General features: G+C 44.2%; 1 protein-coding gene across 2 annotated transcripts in view; it reads left to right on the top strand.

The window, feature by feature from the left end:
- Nucleotides 1-14,835, top strand: part of ITPRID2 (ITPR interacting domain containing 2) — a 40,639-nt gene continuing 25,804 nt past the window's right edge. The window contains exons 1-9 of one of the 2 annotated variants that reach the window (XM_061379145.1): nt 1-86; nt 405-683; nt 845-893; nt 5,900-5,949; nt 6,821-6,877; nt 9,282-9,318; nt 10,557-10,655; nt 11,120-11,328; nt 12,232-12,926. In XM_061379145.1, coding sequence (XP_061235129.1) covers nt 464-683; nt 845-893; nt 5,900-5,949; nt 6,821-6,877; nt 9,282-9,318; nt 10,557-10,655; nt 11,120-11,328; nt 12,232-12,926 — 1,416 coding nt within the window. In that variant the 5' untranslated portion in view covers nt 1-86; nt 405-463. The other variant, XM_061379152.1, reaches the window with a different exon arrangement.

The raw sequence follows: 14,835 nt of genomic DNA, 5'->3' as shown, positions 1-14,835 counted from the left end.
CGCAGCGGTATGAGGAAGTCGGAGCCGCCGCCGCCCGCAGCCGGGGCGGGCGCAGCCTCCGCCGCCGCCTCCCCGCGGTGCGATATGTGAGTAACCGCGGGCAGGGCACCGGGCCGGGCCGGGCCGACTCCAGCCGTACCGCCCGTGCCCTCCCGCTGTGTACCGGGCGGCGGCGGCGCCGGGGCTGGCACCTGCGGGGCCGGAGGCGGTGGTCCGGGGGAAGGCGGTGAGCGGGTCTGAGGGGTGGGCCGGGGTGTGAGCGCGGGGCGGGGCAGCGGCGCTCCCGCGGGGCTACGCGGACGGCGGCCCCGCGCCCCCCGGCGGCACGGCCCCGTTGGCGGTCCCCGGACGGGCGGCGCGGCGCTGCACGGCACAGCTCGGCTCCCTTTCTCTTCCGCCGGCAGGCTGGCTCTCTCCGGCAGTCCCCTCCCGGCGTGAAGTCCCCGCCGGCACCGCCGTCCTGATGGAGGAGCCCCCGGCGGCGGAGGAGTGGCAAGGGGCGACCCAGAAGAGGAAGGCCTGGGCTAAGAGCCGCGACTCCTGGCAGGCGTCGGAAGCGGAGGATTTCTCGGCAGCGGCGGCGGCGGCGCTGGCCCGCGGCGAGGAGGAGGAAGAAGAGGAGGAAGAGGAAGAAGAGGAGGAGGATCTCGCCCGCGGAGAGCTGCCGCTGACCGCAGAAGCAGGTCAGTGCCAGGGGGTGGCGGGGCCGGGGCGGCAGCAACCCGTGGGCCACTGGGACCCCCGGGACCCCCGTGAGCCGGCAGCCAGGGGGGCCGCGGTGGGCCGTTTCTGGCGGAGGGGCTGTTACTGACTGTCGACTTTTCTCTCCTACTCCGTCCTTAAGGCCACAGCGTTCCCAACGAGAAGATCGCGATATGGCTGAAGGACTGCAGGTGGGTCACTGCCGGTGCGGGGCCGGAGCCCACGGTCCCCTAGCGGGGTGACGGGCCGGGCATCTCCCACGTCGTGGAGGGGAGAAGGTCCCGGGGGGGTCCTCTCGTGTGGGCCATCGGGGACATCTGGGCGCTCTGGAGCCAAGTTTGGCATCGGCGCTCCCCCAAGCCTCCCTGGAGTATGTAGAAGTACCCTTCGGGATTGGGTGGGTTATGCCTTTATCTGGGGTTACAAGGAGAGCAGTAGCATACCTATGAATGGCTAGGGAAGAGTTGACTTTTGGCACCTTTTCTCTCCTTGTTGCCTCATTAACAAGGCTGAAGACTTTCAGTCACGGAGGGAGGAACTCAGTTGAGGGGAAGGAAGGCTGCGCTGATTTGGAAGCTGCTTTGTCTCTCACCGAGGGGCTCCAGTTAAAGCCACCCATTGGCTTGCCTGGTTTTTGCTACAAATTTGAAGAATCTGTGTTTTCACAGCAATGGCCTCTATGGGTCTTCAGGAGTGATGGCATGATTTAGACTAACATGATTTATCCAAGTCTATTCCAATGTCCTTAACTTGAGACATGGTGTGTGTGTATATATATATATGTATTGCACATTTCTGTTACTGTTACAAAATACTTCTTTGGCATTTGTGGTGGGCTGGCAGCATTACTTTTTCTTCATCCTCAGTCACATAATAGCATAAATGCAGCATCCAGTAGCAGCTGATTTTGTCTCGTCTTTTTCTGCATTCAGTCCTAGCAGCCCTTCGAGCCAGAGTTGATGGGGAGAAGTTAACAATTAGCTTTCCAGTAGCTAACAATGACATTTCAAGACATCTCCAACTTGATATTTCTGGTTTCTTCTCCTTTTGAGAGCAGCTCTGTTAAGAAGAAAATATATGCCTGAGAATAGCCATGCCTTTGTCCTCTTTCGATGCAGAAAGTAACTGACTGAGCTTACTCCTGTAACTGCAGTGTGGGTTTCTGTATAGCTAAAGGGTCCTTGGTATAGTTTTCTTAGATCTTTCCAGGCTATGCCTTGCAGGGGGTGTTGGAGGAGTAGCGGGGGAAGAGGCTCCTGATGGAGAAATTCTTCCTAATGCTGCACTGCCACTTCTTTCCGTATCTGCAGGATTTCTCTCTGGAACCTTCCCTGGCCCTGTGATCTTTACCATTTCCATACAGAATTTAGGGAATAGCACAAAACTGCAAACTGACAATGTGAACTTCGAATAGGTGGTCACAAATCTTGAGTAACAGCAGAAAGCTTGAAGGCTTATTCCAGTGCCCTGGTAGCTCTCTGTTGTTAAAACTGGCAACAAGTGTTTCTGTGGAATGTGTTTGCATCTCTGGCAGTTGATTTCCAAAATATTGGAATCTTATTTTACACTCTATTGTCATACTTTACACGTAAGGCAGTAAAGCATGAGTTTGCTCCTTTGCTAATACAGAGATGCAAATTTAGTTAATGCATGTTCGTGAAACCCACTGTGACCCTTCCATAGGAGACTTTTAAGGTGCAGGTGTCAACTGTCGTAAATCTTTACAGAAGAATCTTGTGTTCTCAGAAAGATAAAATTTGTGGGTGTTTTTTCTTTCCTAAATCTCTTAAACCAAGCTACTCAGAGTGGAGTTAGGCTCTGTCTCTGTGATGTGTACAATATGTGCATATACGCATATACAGTTCATATCTGGGAGGTGCAATCCCAGCCGCCTGAAGTGGTGCACACTCCCTTGTGTTTTAAAACTGCAGGATGATTTCATTTTTTGTATCTAAGATGCATTTGAACAGTAGCTATGTGTGCAATAAAATGATTATTCAACTTGCACTGTTACAAAGTGCATGTATGTATAGAAACCCTGCACTGATTGTCTGTTGCAAGTATAACCATTACTGCAAGTGAACATTCAGTTACTAAAATAAAGTATTTTCTGTTACATATTTTCTAAAAGCAGTCATTCTCATTTTGTCAGGGTTTCTATGAGCTTTTGTAAAATACACATCAGAAGAAAATTGGCACTTCTGAAATCTCATTTTCTGGTTTCAGTTGGCATTGGCACAAAACAACTTAGTATCAACCCACTGCATAAATAGATCTGCTTATAAGATTTATTCCTTTGTTTGTTTGCAAAAGCATCCACAGTGTTATAGTATGGATAAAAATAATTACTAGCTGTCCCTTGATATTCATGTTAGTGATTTGGGGCTCTTATTACTTGGCAATTCTGTCTCACATCTGCTTTGGAGGAGAGAGGAGGGTTCCTAATATCCCATGATAATTAACTTGGTAGACATACGTGTTTTGGTTTTTGTGTTTGTTTTGTTGAGGGTTTTTTTAACCCAACCAACAGCAAAACAGAACAAAAAACCATATATATATATATATATATATATATATATCATACTGTGGTAGAATTATAGAGGCTTAAGGAATGTCAGATGTTCCTCAAACTGTCTGGTTAATTCATGTTTTAGGAATCACATGCTTTGAGAAAGGCATCCTTTGCCCTCTCCCTGGGACTTTGAAAAGGCATTTTGAAGTAATAAAAAAGTTTACAAAGGTTTTCCATTTCAACTCTTGTAAAGCTAAGGCAGGAAACACAAGTGTTTGTATTATACTGATAGAAAAGAAGAAATTTTTGTCAGCTCTATGGTGACGTGTTATTTTGGTTGAGTGTATTTAAACACTGCCAGTAATACAGGAGATGCAGGAGGTATTTAGGAGCCATCTCCTGTAGATATGCAGGAAGTGAGTTCTTGAAATGCCTCAGAAAGAAGAGATTTTTTCCTTCAAGTTTAAAATAAACATGGCTCCTGCCCAATAAGGCTTTAAAAGCTTAGGTTTAAACTTTCACAGCACAGTGCAAAACCCTTATCCTGTTCCTGAAGACCACCATACCTCAACTGGTAGCTGAGCAAACAAACCTCTGTGATGACAGGAAGCCTTGAAGCTGCATAACGTCTTTTTACCTGCTTAGTACCAGCATCCCATGGCAATGTGGGCTTCGAGAGTTCATTCAGTTCTTTTGTGGACTGACACTGAGAGAATTTATTGTCATATATGTTAGACTACAAGAATAAATGAGTGACTGCAAATGGAAAACTGTAGCATCTCTTGATCCAGATGCATGCCTGCTTACTTGCTCTTTGATCTGGTTGCCCTCAGGTTGCTATTAGTCTGCCTGGCCATGGTGCAGAGGCTGTCGGCACGTGCTGGGGACCTGCTGTGATGTGTCTCGGGCAGGGAGACCTCATCCTGAGGACCCAGCAAGTGAAAGGATCCCCCCAGCCCTAACCTTCCCAAGTGCACAGGGCTGCTCTGTTTTTCTCTGGTGAAAAACAAACTGGCACAGAAAGGCAGAGCTGTCTGTTCTGTTGTCCAAGAGGATTTCTGTATGGGTACTTGTCCCTTGTTTAAACTCATGTCATGTGTAGTTCTTAAATGCAAGTTTTTCAAAGGCAGGGGTATAAGGCAGATGTGCCTGTGTGCAGCAGTGCAAGCAGGGCAGCAGATGGGTGGTTGACAGGGCTGCTTTTCTGGTGGCTGCTAACATGCTGTAGAGGTGACAGACTTAATTCCTAAAAGAAAACACCAGCTTCGGTGGTTGCCTTTACTGTTTTCTGCCAGCTGGTGTGTGCAGCACTGACCTTGGCTGGTAAAGTCACCGCCAGCAAGATCTTGCCTCAAAAAGGTAGAGATGTGAAAGCAGCCACCAGGGAAGGAGGAGTATGGGAGCGCACCCATCAAAGCGAGGGAGTAAACAGGCATAGTTATTACCTCAGAACATAAGGCTTGTTGTAGCGTGACAGGTTTAGACAATCTGCCCTAAGTTTTTTCAAACCCCAGCAGGGCAGACAGGCAGAAACCTGGGAGATCTGAGCCTCGGCAGAGTCTGCTGTGTCACCCGAAACACGCTTGCACATAGATGCTCTGGCTGTTTGCCTGGGTGTCTCACCGTGGTGGGGCTTTGCTTCACAAAAAGACATGTCGAAGTGAGCTTCCTCCCTATCAGCAGGCCATACATGGAAAGAGTGTACTCTTCAGAGGGGAAAGAAAAATAAAGTTGTGAAGCATAAGGTCTGTTAGAAAGCAGATGCAAACTTCCCTTGCTTAATTTGGCCATGGCACCAAAACAAATACTGTATCAGAGCACTGTTTACTTTCAGGTCTTTGGGCAGGTTTATGTGTTTGTCTAACTAAAAACCCAAATGAAACATATAATATAGGCACATAAATCATTTACTTTCCCCTTCTTTGAGTATTGTATTTCTGAACTTGTTTTGGGCTTTGAGGGTTAATGCTGTAGTACTTAACAGTGACAGGCCTTTGGTTAAACACGTCTCAGAGACAAGATGTGGAAACATCCAGCTAGTGTCAACAAGTGTAGTGTGAACCCAGAGAAGGATTGGACCTGCCATTTGTGCAGTTTCTGTTGCTCCTCTTGGGCACTGTGAGGTTCAGCAAACTCCCTGCCCTTCACGGAGCAGCAACGGGAGGGATAATCCAAGTAAGAGGCAATGTTAAGAGTCTGTAAAATATCAGAATCATCAAGTGACAGCTAACATAGCTGTCAAGTTTTTTATCTTGCTTCTGATCACCAAATATAACTTTTCACCCCCCTCTCCAAGAACTTTTGAATGTGTACAAAAATGACAACAGTTTTTGTCATAAAAATGAGATTGAATTAGCCCATTCAAAAACCCATGCTCATTTTTTTTCTGGGTGTTTTGCTGAAAAGCCCATGATTTCCTTCTGCAGAGGGCTGTGACCCTGAAGCTTTGCCACTGCCCAGTGTTTGAGTGTTGCAGTTATTAACCTGTTCTGTTGTTTTTCCCTACAAGGCGTATTTGTTCAGAGGGCTGGTGATTGTTTAGGAAGTTATTGCCAGTGAGATGTTTGTGCTTTCTGGGGGCGGAGGGAGGGACAACTGCTGCTATCGCAAGCTTGTTACACACTGTAAGGAAGGACATGAAGCAGCAAGTTTTTAAAGTAGTATTAATCTCTTCTGTGGTTTCAGAACGCCTCTGGGAGCCTCCCTGGATGAGCAAAGCAATCCTCTGTTGAAGGGTAAGGAAAGGCCTTTATCTTCTCTCCAAATTTTTCAATTACCTATTGAAATCTCTTGCTGGAAATGGTGGTTTTGTGGACATTCACCTGAGACCCTGTATCTTTAGCAGCAGCACAAACTGCAGCCTAGTCGGCGTTACTGAATTATTCTCACTGTGAAGTAGTTGTGCCTGAGAAACTGAAGAAGGGGGAAGAGATCCTGATAAGTCTTTCTGGAGAGTTTATTAAGCCCTAAAAAAACCCACAAAGTGTGCAGAATGGGGAGGATGTAGTTTCCTCTCCCAGCTGGCCAGCATTAGGCCGTCTCTGCCTCTCATAACTCTGGTTGCCACACCTGGAAATTTTACTACCTGAGCAGGACTGAATACTGAAGTACAAAGTACAGTGAGAATGTGCAGGTATTGAGTGACAGGGAGCAGAGGAATTACTTGCTGTGTCCAGAGTCTTCGCTTCAGTTCTTAATCTGGTACAGGGAGAGAGAGGAGAATGCCTAAATTTGACTCAGACTCTGGATCCCCATGGTAAGATGTCTGGAGGATAGATGATGTAGCAGCAGCAGGTGAAGATGTGTTGGGTGGTATACCCAGGTTCCCACTTGCAGTTAATTTGCTTGCAGGTTGACTCAGGGATATTCCTGAGCACAAAACAGTGTTGTAGTTGTTCTCTATCAAAATAATTTTTCTATGTTCTCAAATGTAACTTTGCACTTCTTAGTGCATTTTTACCATATGACTAATGCAGGGATTGTAAATACAGTCTGGTTATATCCTGCTGTATCAACCAACGTGTCTTATTAATATCTTTAGTTAAGCTGTTGAAAAGAAAGCACTGCAGAAGTCTCGTTGTTGAACTGCTAACTGTACGTTTTCAGGCATGCTGGTGAGAAGTGGAGGAAGTTTTGAAGATGACTTATCCCTGGGAGCCGAAGGTGGGTGTGGCAGGATTATGACTATTTTTCTAGCAAAAAAAACCCAAACCCCTTTATGTTCAAGTCATTTGATTTTTATTTTGAAAGACAGCATTTCCCTTCTAGCCAAAGGCAGTTGAAAACCTGGATACATAGAAAAATGCAGGAAGGTTTGACTTTGAGTTTGTTAGTCTGTTGTTGGTGCTGAACATTCTTGCCTAACCCAAAGATCAGAGGCATCCCTGAAATTCACTTCTGCCTTCTCATGTTAATGCCCACAGCAGTGGCACAGCCTGGAGCACTCACTGAGGCTGTGAGAAAGTTGTTTCTCCTACTTGCTTTTCTTGTCCATGGGTTACTTTTGGTAGCTGTGCATGCCCCACTTCCACTGAGTCCCTTGGAGGAGAAAGAAGGAATTAAATTCTGTCAGCCACGAGGCAGACCCATTAAGGGCTATGTGCTTTGAAAAATGAAAAGCACCAAGGCTGAGTAAGTATTTTGGATCAGCCACGATATGCGCTTTGCTGTTGCTAGCTGCTTGCCTTCTCTTTCTCTTCCCTTTTTTAAGGGGAAGGAGATGTGGCTGTTCATGGTGGACTTTGTCGTAGAATATGACTTTTAGCCTCTTTTGATCATGGGTTAGAGTTGTCCACAAACGAGCAAACAAGCAGAACTACTGTTGCTCCTGGTCTAACAGCAGCATTTTGAAGTAAAATAGAAACAGTCTCACAAACTGGGTCCTGGGGTTATCTGCAGGATAGGGGATACAAGACAATATTTGCTTTCAGTGTAAAAACAAAAAAGCAAAACCACTTCCCCCCCCCCCTCGCTTTAGCTTTTAATGTTTTTTTGAGCTATAGCTCAAAGTATCAGAACCTCTGTAGTAGAAAGCCCTTTCTTCCACAGTAGTCTTGTCAATGGTGTCAAATTAGTGGAGCAGGGCCTGGAGGAAGGAAATTATCGTTATTTTTTAAAGATTCAAAGCTTCTAAGGAAAACAGTTGATCTGAGAATGACCTTGGTCTGGCAATGATGGAGAAGAAGTAAATGAGTCCCTTACTGCAATATATTAACTGGGATTAAATTTTCTTTCTGATGGTCTTTTCTATTTGCTAGACTGCCTGCAATGCAAATATTTCATAGGAAAAGTTTCCTTGTAACAGTAATCCAAGTCCTGATCATACAACTAAGAATGCAAGAGTCAGTAAATTTTAAAGTATCATGTCACTTTTTTCTTTTCATTTTTTCCCCTTTGTAATTCCCAAAGATTTATGTTGGGTTTTTTTTGTGAGCATTTAGCATGATTTAGGCAGAGGTTGTTTCCCTCCTTTTCGCATAACAAAGGTCCCAATACTAGAATCGCTGGTTGATTTTTTGTGGGTAAGAATGTGAGTGTTTCTGCTTCGGGCTTTCTGCTTTCTGGGCTTTGCTTCCCACCAGAGAACAAGGGAACAACAGAGCTGCTGAAGCAGTGCTGCGTGCGCTGTTGGACAGGCAGCCCCATTGAGGCTGGTATGAATGGCTTGCCCTTGTGCATCCATGACTGAATTCAGATACAAACCAGAGCCCTGTGTGAATGGTATGGAGGGCATTGGGGAGGGTCTTGTAACCCCAGTCCCCTTCTAAGCTTTTAAAACCCATGGTTTAGCTGTTCAAACTACTCACCAGTTAATCCATATATATAGTCTTCCCTTCAAATTATAGGCAAGGATACTAAAAAAAGAGATGTGACATCTGCATTTTGTATACATTTCAGTTTCTTCATGGTGCCTCTAAAAATAAGAGAGGTTGTGAGGTTTCCGTATTTTGCTCCCTGCTGGCACTGTGAGTTGAGATGCAGGGTTTTCCTGACAGAGCCCTCTCATCTCCAAGGGTGGCCGCTGGTCCCACCAGCACTGCAGCCTTCACCTGGTTGTTGCACCTAGGATTGCACTATTTGGGCAGCCGGGGCCTTGCCCCTTGTAACGAGCAGTCTGTGCTGGTGAAAAGACTAGTGACTGTAGTCTCAGTACTGGGCTGTGGGGCAGGATGCCTTTCTTATGTTCTTTACTTTGTCTGCATACCTGCTTCCCGTTTTCCCCTTCCGGCCAGGAACAGCCCTGCACCTGGTAATCACATCTTCAATTGCAAAGCAATAAATGGTGTATGTAACAATTATTGCTTTACCACACATTAAATCTCAAGTTAATATGATTAGTGACAATATATAAACGTGTCCATCTGAGATTTTATTTTAAACAGAATGACCAAATCATCTTTATATTAGCTGTATAGTAGAAACTCTTGGCAATCATGTTTACATAGGAAGAGAAAAATCTGGCTTATGCGAGAGTACTGGTAAACAAGTTCACTGCCTGCTTCTTTGTACTGCTTGTGGGAAATGCAATTCTGAAGAGGTCTGTGTGTAACTTTCTGTTTCTCTACAGCTAATCATCTACGGAGTGATACACAAATGGAAACATGGTAAGCATCTCTGTTTTGTTTGTTTCTTTGCTCCAGGGAAATATTATTACTGGAGGGTGGGAGAGATAGGGGGCAGTGGAAGTTGTGGAGGCTACCTCATAGCTAAAGTTGTTCTGCTCTCATCTGTTTAGGTGAGGGGGAAGGAGAAGATCCAGATAACACAGAAACAGTCATTAGGAGATGCAGAAAAAAATCTTCCAGCAGATCTGATGTAGCTTTTGGGTAGCAGGAGGAAAACAGAGAAGTGACAAATCCAAGTAACTTAGTAAGATTTACCTTCTTTGCCACATTGATCCCCCACCGTTTCAGAAATTTCAAGGGAAAATTATTTTTATCTTTCAGAGCATATGTCTTTTGAGTGTAGGGAAGAAAAGACTGAGAGAGGAGAGGCTCATGCTTTATAGGGACAGCTTGTGACTAAAATGTGCTGAAACTAAAACTGCATTGAAACTTCAGCAAGTACTGGCACAGCCTATGTGAGCAGTGTCGTCCTGAGCCAGGCTCCCTAAGTGCACTTTCTGGTGAATCCTCTGTATTATTTGGTTTCTTGGTGGCTGGTGTGTGTGTATTAGGATTTGTATAGTAAAATCCATCTTGGGAAGGTTTGTCCCCAGAGAGATTGGCAGTAACAGTACTTTTGAGACCAAGATACTAGCTGATGCTGAGGTCTCTTCTGCAGGTGCAGGGAGGAAATAGTTTGGGATCGGGACAGAAACTAGCTGGCAGTCTGGGTTGGAGCTCATCTCACTCCGTTTTCTCCAACCTGGAGCCTCTTCAGCTTCCCCGAAGGCCACCTCTCAGGCAGCTGACAGCTTTGCACTGCTGGTGGGTGGTGACTGGGAGAGAAAGGGAGCTGGAGCCATGGAGAGGTGGTCCTGCTGGATGAGGCAGTGGCACAAGGAAGGCATGGAAATGCAGGGCAGGGCAGCTGGGCTTCCTCTCTGGCTGAGGGAGGGATCGGGGAGGGTGGGGCAGCAAGGGGAGATCAGGGATTTGTTTTCTCAGCTTGCATTTGCCTTCAAATTCTTACCGTCTACGTACGTTTTTACTGAGGCGTCCCAGGGTTCGCTTTTGTTATTGTATTTCAATAAATGACATGGCTAATATAAACCAGATAATACTGAAGGGGAAAAGAGAAATCCAGCAGCACTGGAAGCTTAGCTCTCCTCTGAGAAGGCAAATCGAGTCCCCAAATGAAAGTGGTTTATTGCAGGGGTCTTCTCCATTTCTGTTGACAGCAATGGTGTGCTGGCAAAGGAGAAGAGGCTGCAGTTTCACCAGAAGGGGAGAAGTATGAATTCTACTGGGTCTGGAAAAAGCAGTGCGACTGTTTCAAGGTAAAATAGTATTACGCTTTGAAGGTCTGTTTGACTGTCTGGACTTGGCTTAATTTATGTGCATTGTTGCTTTCCCTTCAGTAGCCAAGAAGGGAATTTTCATTTGGTTGCTTGAAAAATTGCTATTTGTTTTCAGTTGTGGTTTGCAGTAAATACTAACAAATGGACCTAAATGTTAGAAATGTCTGTAATTTTGATGACATTTTAAAATCAGAGCACTGCAGAATGAGGGCTGACTTCATAAGTTACAGAATGGAGCTGAGATGTGTCTGGGCCAGTGGGTCTAGTGATAGGAACCAAAACTTCAGATGCAGAGTTTCAGTTATTTCCTAAAGTAGGCTTAGCTGTAGGATTCAAAAGTTCAATAGACTAAGCTGGCTACTGGGCGAGTTTAGTAATTGGACAAAAGGGACTGGGTCTTAAAAGGAGAAAAGTAGATGGTAAACATCTTTTCATTTGTCTAGTGTTTCTGAATTACTGGAGCTTTACGAGGAAGATCCTGAAGAAGTGCTTTATAACCTTGGGTTTGGAAGAGATGAACCAGATATTGCTTCAAAAATTCCAGCGAGATTTTTTAATTCATCATCATTTGCCAGAGGGATAGATATCAAAGTGTTTTTGAATGCCCAAATACAGCGCATGGAAGTGGAAAATCCAAATTTTGCTTTAACAAGTAAGTACGTTTTTGAAGCAAAGTTTATTTTGAAGCTTTTAAGCTGTGTAAACAACCCCAAAAGGTGTCTATATAATATTCTGGCAAACCCCTTTGAAGCCATCAGCAAAATTCCATTCGGAATCCATAGTAAAACTGTTGCTTGGTCTCAAATATAGCAAAAGGTGACCATCATATTGTACACCTTGGGGTAGGGGTTTATAGTGGGAGAGGGAAATAAACGGCGTCCTGTAAGGTATACTGCCTTCTGGTTTGTACCATTCCTGTCTCTTGCTCCTAAGCTTGTCTTCTGTTGTTGCTTTAGAGCACTGAAACAAACAGCAATAAAAAATGTTCCTTGTGTTCTTCAGTATCTGGGTGGGATTTTTGAAAGCTGTTAACAGCGACCTACTTCTGTCATTGAAATCTGGGCCAATATTTCTGTTGACTTGAACAGGAGCTTTGTTAGGTCAGTAATGAATGTTGCTGAAATGAGGGAATAGCTGAAATGTCCTCTTGTAGCTTTAGATGGAGAGAAATGTGAGTAACCCTTTTCTTCCTAGCATGTTGCAGATTAACTTGCTTTGCATGCCTGTGTTCCCTTTTTACTTTGTGAAAGCTTTGCATGCTGTTCCTGTGCATTTAGTAAAGACTCTAGCAAAGGTTTTTCCATTTTTCATACTGTGTGCTATCCATTTCACATTACAGGACTAGGCAGTTTACAGCCAACCTTTGCAGCCCATATTAGAAGTAGGAGAAGATTTGGGGGGGTGGAGGAGGGTGGTCAGAAATTATGATGAAAATTCTCTCTTCAGATATGAACAGCTGTCTCTGAGAATTCAAACTATTGTGTGGATCAACAGGTCTGGAATGTGATGAGCAAATGTCCTCGTAAACTCTACCTTACATTTCATTCTTATGCAGGTCGTTTTCGTCAAATTGAAGTGCTTACTACTGTGGCCAATGCTTTTTCTTCTTTGTATTCTCAAGTTTCTGGGACTCCTTTGCAGAAAATTGGTAGTATGAATTCAGTGTCTTCCAGCAAAGAGGCATCCAGCCCTCCCCCTTTAAATCGCAGCAATACTGCCAGTCGGTTAATGAAGACCTTGTCAAAGCTCAATCTGTGCAGCACACAGCAAGCCGATGGTAGCGGCTGCTCAACTCCTTCACCTACTGAAAAAGGGAAAAGTCCAGCTGAACCAGGGAAAGAGGAAAATGATGTTAAAAATGAATCTAAGTTACAAAAATACTCTAAAAAGAAAGATTCTCCCTCTTCTTTGGCTACTGTAAAGGAGGAGATAGCCAGTAGTCAGACAAATGCTATAGACTCAAATAAACCTGCAAACCTTCCTGCTGTTACTGCTGATACGCAAGTGGGTACTGTGCCTCCAGCAGATGTGCAAGGCAACAGCTTGGCAAGTGCCCAGGATGGACTGTATGACGAATCTGGTCCTTTGGACTCTCCAGGCCTCAGCAGTAGTTCCAGTACATCCAACAGCAGCACTCTGACACAAAGGCTGCCCACGGCATCGCTAGGCAGAGACCCCTGCGCTCCCCTTGCAAACCCATCTATAATGAATCTAATGCTGCAGCAGAAAGACTCCTTTGAGATGGAAGAGGTAGGTATATATGGAGATATATGACTTTGTTTTTGCATACGGTTTACATAGTTTGCTGGCTGTTCCCTCCTGTGTAGTTGACAATGTTTTCTCCAGGAATACTTTAAATTCTCCCAGTGGTAGGACACTTGTCACTCTCTCTCATTAGGCTGCTTTAATTGAGCCTTTTAATGAAATAACTTGGTGCTGCTGCTGTTACTATTGTTCCTGAGAGTCAGCAGGAAAGTTCTCATTCTTTTTTCGTCAAGCTCAGGTAATTGCAATGACTGGTGTAACTGATAGGCGCTTTTCCAATGGAAATAGATCTTGTATGTATAAAAGACTTTGGTTTTAAATTTTGCTTAAATTGCTAACTTGAAGTCATTATGGCCTAAAAGTCAATTTAGTTTATTAATTGATATTGATTAATGATAAATTTGTGGATGGAGCAAAAGTGCTGTTCTAGGGAAGGCAGAGGGTCTATAGGGTGAGGTGATCATCTTGTGCGACTTTTGGTTTTGATGACAATCTACTGTATGTTGATTTCATTTGTTCTCTGGAAATTAGCACCCTGAAAGTCACTGTTTGACATGACTTTTTTCAGTCACATCACTTTAGTGATGTCTTAGTTACACATTCTGTACTCTCTGCCTTTTAATGTCTTCATAAATGCATGTCTCCATTTTTGATTGATAATTGCCCCAAGGGGATTTTATTTCCCATGTTTCTGTAATTGCTTTGTTTGTTTATTAGGCTAGTAAATACACAGCCTACATATTCAAGAATGTGCTTTTTTTTTGCATAGACTCCCGCCTTGATTTGTAAGATCTGTCTTAAATTAGCAGATGTTTTTGTGGACACAGTTTGAAGTGGGCTCTTCTTACCAGTTCAGCAGTTAGCTTCTTTGTCTATGTGAAATAAATACGTAAAATTAAAGATTGTGATTTCACTGGTGAAACGAGTGAAGGAAGCAAGTGAATGGAAAAACCCCAAAGTTTTACAGTGAGTGTGATGATTTAGCAGATACTGTGCCTAGTGTCATATTGTTATTACAAGCTCTTCTGGATCAAACAACGTTGTAGCTGAAGGCAGTCACTAACTAGAAAAAGGTAATCCAGTTTATAGTTCCTGTCACTTGCTTGTGCGAGTGTGCCCTTACCCACATCATGTGTGGCCGTTTACTGAACCAGAACAAAGGACTGGTCCAATTGAGAGGGGAAAAAGAAGTATGTTGCATTTTGATTTATTTATTTTTCCTGGTTTAGTTTTCAGACAGATCATTTTCTTGATCTAGTTTGTTTGTAGCTGCGCAGATGTTTTCATTAGCACAATGGGAGGGGTTTGAGAGGCAGCGCGTTCTGCAACGTATCCCAGAGGAGAAATTTTTTTTTTTGGTACTCTTGGGGAAAGTTGAAACAGCTGTTTTATATATATATATATATATATATATGTATGTATGTGTGTGTATATATATCTACGTATAAAAGGAATGGCATTTTCCTTCAGAGTAAGTTGGACGGTAAAGGGTTATGACAAAAAGAAGACTTGCTGAATTCTGCACAAGCTAAATGTGATGCATTGTGAAGTTTCAGTTGATACACTTTGCAATGATGCCAGGGCATAAACACAGCTGTTTTGGCAAGGTGACATGTGATGTGGGATGGGATTTTGGTGAATTTTTGTTTACACAACATAATGCGTACATATCAGCTGCTTACAGATCCCTGGGAGGGAAGGATTTGGGTTTGTTGAAAAAACTTCAGAACAATACCTGGCAGCATTTTATTTTTGTGCGTCTCTAAGCAGGCTATAATGAACAATGAACTGTATTAGAGAAAGTGACAATAACTCCTCCCCCCGCTTTCCCAGCTTGGCTTGGAATGCATTCATACACATAAGAAAGATGACAGATATATCAAGGAAGCTCTTT

The sequence above is a fragment of the Neopsephotus bourkii genome, unplaced genomic scaffold, assembly GCF_033783945.1.
Source record: "Neopsephotus bourkii isolate Nb327-2 ecotype Australia unplaced genomic scaffold, CSIRO-AGI_Nbou_v1 NB_196, whole genome shotgun sequence".
In the NCBI taxonomy this organism is placed as follows: domain Eukaryota; kingdom Metazoa; phylum Chordata; class Aves; order Psittaciformes; family Psittacidae; genus Neopsephotus; species Neopsephotus bourkii.
This window is presented reverse-complemented; position numbering and strand designations above follow the sequence as displayed.